Source organism: Chrysoperla carnea, chromosome 2 (genome assembly GCF_905475395.1).
Source record: "Chrysoperla carnea chromosome 2, inChrCarn1.1, whole genome shotgun sequence".
NCBI classification, from domain to species: domain Eukaryota; kingdom Metazoa; phylum Arthropoda; class Insecta; order Neuroptera; family Chrysopidae; genus Chrysoperla; species Chrysoperla carnea.
Genome location: NC_058338.1, coordinates 5,524,434 through 5,531,075, shown reverse-complemented (window position 1 = coordinate 5,531,075; position 6,642 = coordinate 5,524,434). Strand labels below are relative to the sequence as shown.

The following is a 6,642-nucleotide window of genomic DNA, read 5'->3' as shown; positions in this document are numbered from 1 at the left end:
TTTTGAAAACGCAGCATTTTCGAAAAAAGTCCTAGAGAGAAAGAACTATGGTAGACTTACCGCCAAAAGGATAATGCCACTCACAAAGTTTCAAGTATGTATTAATCATTTAACAAAGCACCCTTTCTGTTCCACAGTCTAAATAGATAACATTTTTGGTTTGATTCCATTAAAAAGTTTAACGACCTACCCTAATAATCTTAACCAAACTATCTTGACCTTCAATTTAATAAATAAGACGTATAAGTACTTTTCAAATTTCAATTGACTAAATTACAGTTTTAAATAAAAGATATAATAATATCTTGATAAAATGTGTTTCTTTCATTTAATTGTTAAGTGATATTTGAAGAGCTATTTTGAAATACGTAGTTTCAAGTAAACAAAAATTTTCATTTTTGAATTCTAGAACTTTTTATTTGTTAGGGTGCATTTCCATGACATGTGGGGGAAAGTGGTCTATATAATGATCCCTCGGGGTAAAATGATCCCTCGTTGTTTTAAATAAACCATTAATAAGCCATCTAATAAATATATTTATCGATAGATGGTTTCCGCGCGATGAAATTAATCGTTCAACAAAGACTTATGGTGATGTATACTGACATAACAGCGGAAAAGAATGACCCAAAAGGTCAAGGAAGGCGGGTGCCTTCTTTGTCACGCCCTAGTTACGAACCTGCTGGAAAAACCGCTTTTCTTTATACATTTTTTCCCCACCAATGAATATTTAAGAAGATTCTTAAAAAAATTATACGCCAATCAAAAAAATTTGTGTAGAATAGCCTCAACTCCTCAAGTTTAAATTTATGTAACTGATAGCGATGTATATCTGCGACATATTTTGATAAGAAGGTAGACCTATCTCTTATTTTTTGAATGTTAAAAATAAAAAATGATTGATATGTTTGTAGTTTTGCACTTGACTTATTTTTTATTTAATCAAGTACAAAACTCTTAATACAATATCAATAATTTTTTAATTTTTAACATTCCATTCAAAAAATAAAAGATATGTTTACCATTTTATCAAAATATGTATAGCAGATACAAGCGCGGAGATCTAGCCTTCAAATAAGCTGATGAGGGCACGGTACAGCACCCGAAAATCGGCCAAATGCGAACCGGAGTATAAAATCGCTATGATCGATATAGTGAAACTCATTAAAATTACTCTCATTGCCTTATTAGTCATACGTTCCACATTCTCCTTCAATTTTGCATTACTGTACACATCACTACACCCAAATATTCAAAAGTAAAACTCACCCTGCACCCCCCGGGTAAAGACGGCCCTGCTTTTGTCCTTGGCAAGCCCTTGAGTGAATATTTGTAATCGTACATTGAACCATTCGATTCTATGAGATAAATATAAGTAGTCACGGGCGCCGCCAGAATTACAGTTAGGGGGGTGTATTCTCATCTACACTTGGGTTGGTCAAAAAAATCGACTATTTTCTTTCGATACCGAGAAATGTCCTCCTTTCGATGTCCTCCTCATAAAAGTTTTCTTTTTTATCTCAACCCTTCATGAAAAAATTTGAATCTTGCCATTTATTGAACCTACAGCAAATATTTTTGTAGTTGAACCTTCTACAAAAGAGGTGTCTGATACTTTTTCCACTAATCTAACCATTTAAAAGATGTTGCGAAGATATGCGAATCGTGGACTGTGCCAAAAAGGACAGAAAAACTTCTGGAAGCAACGGAGATGTGGTTTTATTGACGAATTGAGCGTATTTATTGTAGAATTTAGTTTAGTTGGTTAGACATGAATTTTTTCGTGTGGGACTGAGGTGGAAAAGAATAAGAGAACAATGAATTTCTTATCTTTTTCTGTGTATTTTTTTTCAAGACAGCTGGGGAGGTGCATGGGTACTCCCTTGCATCCCCTCCCGTCGTTATGTTGGTAGGTACTATAAGTAGGTTACATAATTACCTTTGAGAATCGCGTTATCACCAAAATTAAATGGCCATGATAAATTTTGTCTAGATATATTAAATAAATAAAGCCATAGGCAAATATTGAAATAAATTTATTTAGCTAATTCATATTAATTATAATAATACGTACTAAAAAACAATAAAAATTAAAGAGATTTAATTCTTGTTATCTTAAAAAAAATGATAAAAAATATAACTATTATTATTGAAAAATATGCTTGTGTAACTCTCTTAGTTGTAACAAGCAGAATGTTTCCAATTACGCCATTATTACTCCTTTTATTAATATTATTAGCTTATTATTATTTTTCGTATAAATTTACATATTGGAAACGTAAGGGCGTACAAAGTTTTCCAGTCACAATACCAAGTGGAAACATTTTACAAATACTTGTATGTCGTAAAAGTTATACATCTGTGTTCACTGAAATTTATAAAAAAATCAATGGAGCATATGCAGGCATTTATTTTGGTTTATTTCCTGTACTATTTGTGAAGGTAAGTAAAATTTCAGTTTTAACGTTTAATTTTTTTCTTTGTACTCTGAAGGTATACAGGGTTTGCAAGTGGGTCGCTAGTACCTACACCAAGAGTCCTCTGTGCCCTCCTTGAGAACGACCTGCCACCCAAACACGAGGCGTCTTCGGGTAGGAGGCGTTATTAAAACCAGATTAAGGTAAAGGATTCTGTCGAGGCCAGACACCACACAGAAAGCCCACAGATTCTCCGCTGGGATCTCACCCAGGAGGGTTGGTTATTTTAATCCATAATGAGTTTGATGGGGGACATCATGTTATGACATCCTAGATTGGACCGAGTTCTTCGGGTTGTTTTAATAGCCAATTTAGATTCTAAACAGTTTATCCGCATAAAAAAACCAACAATTTTTGTTTTAATCCGTTGCATCCGTATTTTAATAAAGCCACCATATTGAATTGATAATAGCTCGTGATGATGCAAGGATTCTACACGATGCGTTATTCATCCAAATGTATTCAGGCATTGAGAAGTTATGGTGGAACAAAAAACTCACATACATGAAACCTGAAAACATCACACTACTTTTTTTTTGGACACGCGTGTAATAAATAATAATGGAATTTTAATTTTAAGTCTGTATCACACATTTGTTATTTGTCATTTCACGAATCTTTGCTCTTCCGGAGCGAAACTTGGCTACTGCCAATCAAATTTTAGAATACTTGACTAATTGACTAATGAAAATCAAAACTTTAAGGCTCATCGAAATAAGAATTTTACATGATACTGTTTTGTAATATGTTTAGGATCCAGAAATTATTAAAGATGTGTTAATTAAAAAATTCGATCATTTTCAAAATCGTGGGGTTCATTTCGATGAAAAACATGAACCATTATCAGCACACTTGTTTCGTATTGAAGGTGAGAAATGGAAAACTATGCGAAGAAAATTAACACCAGCATTTTCCAGTGGTAAATTAAAATGGATGACTGATATCATATTTGATTGTGGCAACAATTTAAGGTCATTATTAAATGATGTTTGTGATGGCGATAATATTAATGTAAGTTTTTTTTTGTTAGTAACGAGTCTCACTGTTTTTAATCCCCGTATTAAAAAAAAGGGTGTTATAAGTTTGACCGCTATGTGTGTGTGTCTGTGTGTCTGTCTGTGGCATAGTAGCGCCTAAAGGGATGAACCGATTTTAATGTTTTTGGATTTATTTGAAAGGTAGGTAATTTAACGGAGAGTGTTCTTAGCTATGTTTCATGTGAGAGCTTAGAAAATGTATAAAATGATACCTTTCTGAGGAAAAACACAACGAGAATGGTTTTTTCTAAACCCATTTTTAATTACAGTTCAGTATAATTTGTCATAAATATGCCACGGATGTAATCGCTTCAGTTGGTTTTGGATACGAAGCGAATAGTTTAAAGGATGATCAATCAGTATTCTATCATTTTGCAAGTGACATCAAAAGTTTAAATCCATTAAAAAAGTTTGTCCAACAATGCGTGTTATTCGTACCAGAATTATTACGATTGATTCCAATGCGTCAACAATCGAAAGAAAGTGAAGTATTTTTCTTGAAAACAATCGATGAGACAGTGAAATATCGTGAAGAGAATAATAAAACACGAAATGATTTTATGCAATTGTTAATTAATATGAAAAATCAAGAAAATGAGATTACGATGCGAGAATTGGCTGCACAAGCTTATGTATTTTATATTGCCGGATTAGAAACATCAAATCATACATTAAGCTATACTTTGTACTACTTGGCTAAGTACCCAGAAATTCAAGCTAAATTACTCGAAGAAATTGATGCAACCTTTGATACTGATGAAAAGTTTACCTATGAAAATATTAATGGTATGATGTATTTAGAAATGGTATTATTGGGTGAGTAATAAAATAACGATGCAAAAATATGATACAATCAGGGGCGTGTGCACAGCTGGGAGAAAGGTTAGCCCCCTTAATATAGTCCAGTAAATGCAGCCATTTCTGAAATGCATTTCCACTGAATTTTGAGTTTGCCTTTGAATCGAGCATTTCAAACACAAAACCGGTATTCCGGGATCTTGACGAGGCTATCAAGCTGGCTAATACTGCGAAACAGATTTTGATTGAAAGGAGAGGAAACACTCGAAAAGAGTTCAGAAATCGAACTCAACAAAAATGCATCCTTGTTTTTAAGATTAACAACCCCTCGCCCCTGCCTTGGATGGTTCCTGCACACTGGCCTGGATACAGTAATAAAATTAAGATGCACCAAATAATATTATTTTCATCTTTCAGAATCACTGAGACTACGGCCAACTTTATCAATGTTAAATCGTGTCTGCAATAAACCTTATACCATTCCAAACACGAGTGTTACCATTGATGTAGGAACCAAAATATTAATATCGATCATAGACTTGCAAACAGATCCAAAATATTTTCCCAATCCGGATAAATTTGATCCAGAACGATTTTCCCCAGCCAATAAATCGAAGATTCCTTCATATTGTTATATGCCATTCGGAGAAGGACCTCGGAAATGTATTGGTATGTACTTTAATTGAAGAAACAATTTGTAAAAAATATTCAATGTTTTCTGAATTTTTTAGGAGAACGACAAGGGAAATTTCAAACAAAAATTGGTCTAATATCCATTTTACGAGATCATTCAGTACATATTTGCAGTTATACAAAAGAGCCATCCGAATGGTTACCTGGAGCACTATTAACAGTTCCAAAAGATCCTATTATATTAAAACTTGTAAAACGGAAAAAATCTGTTTGAAATGACTATGTTTTTTTTTATTCTGAAAATTTTTATCTAAAAGATTTCATTTAATCGTAGTTTAAGGTTGAAGTTTAAAAAACAGTTCGACATGAGTCTCACATCGTGATATTTAATTTGCTAGAATTGAATTAGTGTAAAACTCATGAATACTACCTCTGACGAAGTGTGCTAGTGTTGTTCAGGGTGAAAATTCATTCAAAACGACATCATATATTGCAGAAAATAGCAAAGTTAGAAAAAATGATAAACTTTGGAAGGATTTATCTCGGAAACTATTGTGTCTACAGAGGTTATTCTAGTCTCATATTTCATATTCTAGCATATTTAGTCTACTTTTAAACATTTTGAAAAGATACTTCAAAAAGTCTGCAAAAAATCGGAACTACCGTTCTTCTATTTTCCAAATAGAATACTTAAGCGTTGACATAGCTAATAAAGAACAAGGGATTGTAAAATGTATTCGAAGAAATAAAACATTTACTCAATTACAACAATATAATATATATTTTCGTATTTTCTTTTGTGTCTATAAAAAAAAAATAGGAAAAATTTTTTTATCGGTATGTGTAACGAAATTCCTGTGATTTATTTTTCTAAACATAAAATCAACGATTATAAAATATTTTATTTAAATAAAAAGAATAATTATAAAAAAAAAAGAAGAAAATTTACAATTAAATATACAATACAATAATTAATTAATTATTATTAAATATTAATTATATATATATTTATTTATATATATTAAATATAATGAAATTAAAATAATATAATATTAATAAAATGTATATCACAAAGTCTAAAATATATTTTTAGGCATTATTTTTTTTTTTATTTAATAAAATTTCATAAAACGCAACTATTAATGTATCAACGATAATTAGTTTTCACATAAAAACAATATTATATGAGATTTTTTTTCTTTTTCCATTTTAATTAATAATTTTTGGAAATTTAGAGCAATAATTTTCTTTTTTTTTCACCTAAGGACATTAAAGAATATAACAAAAATAAAGTATGATTATTTTCGCTAAGGAAAAAGAAATAATGACGCTGGAATTTACAGCTTCGTTATTCCAAATCCAATTGTAAAACATATACATGGAATGTTAGTTTTTTTTTAGTACAGTCAAAAATATAACGGAATAAGGAAAATAAAATAACCCAGTTCACTGTTTTGCTAAAACCTGGTGGAATGTATTTTTTGGTTTCAAATATCATTCGTAAATCATGAGATAGTTTCATAAATTTTCCTATTTGTTAATAAACAATAAATTGTTAATTAAACGAAACGGTCCATGAAACAGTTCACTTAAAAATAATAATAAATAGGCAACTTGTATTACGAATATGTTATACATGCCTGTTTAGTAATTTTTAAAGTAAATGTTGCATGAACCGTTTCATTTAATTAAAAAAT

The 6,642-nt window shown here is 31.0% G+C and overlaps 1 protein-coding gene across 1 annotated transcript; it reads left to right on the top strand.

Annotated features, from left to right (window-relative positions):
* Positions 1-2,176: 2,176 nt before the first annotated feature.
* LOC123291705 (cytochrome P450 6k1-like) lies at positions 2,177-5,706 on the top strand. Its single transcript, XM_044872091.1, has 5 exons — positions 2,177-2,442; positions 3,231-3,488; positions 3,784-4,330; positions 4,730-4,981; positions 5,044-5,706. The coding sequence occupies exons 1-5, from the start codon at positions 2,194-2,196 to the stop codon at positions 5,217-5,219; spliced, it is 1,482 nt and encodes a 493-aa protein (XP_044728026.1). The 5' UTR covers positions 2,177-2,193; the 3' UTR covers positions 5,220-5,706.
* The last annotated feature ends 936 nt before the right edge of the window (positions 5,707-6,642 follow it).

Excerpts from the sequence above, each read along its gene's own strand:
- LOC123291705 (XM_044872091.1), top strand. The coding sequence starts at position 2,194 with ATGTTTCCAATTACGCCATTATTACTCCTTTTATTAATATTATTAGCT. Across the intron at positions 4,331-4,729 it reads TTTAGAAATGGTATTATTGG|AATCACTGAGACTACGGCCA; the intron begins GTGAGTAATAAA and ends TTCATCTTTCAG. Across the intron at positions 4,982-5,043 it reads AGGACCTCGGAAATGTATTG|GAGAACGACAAGGGAAATTT; the intron begins GTATGTACTTTA and ends TGAATTTTTTAG.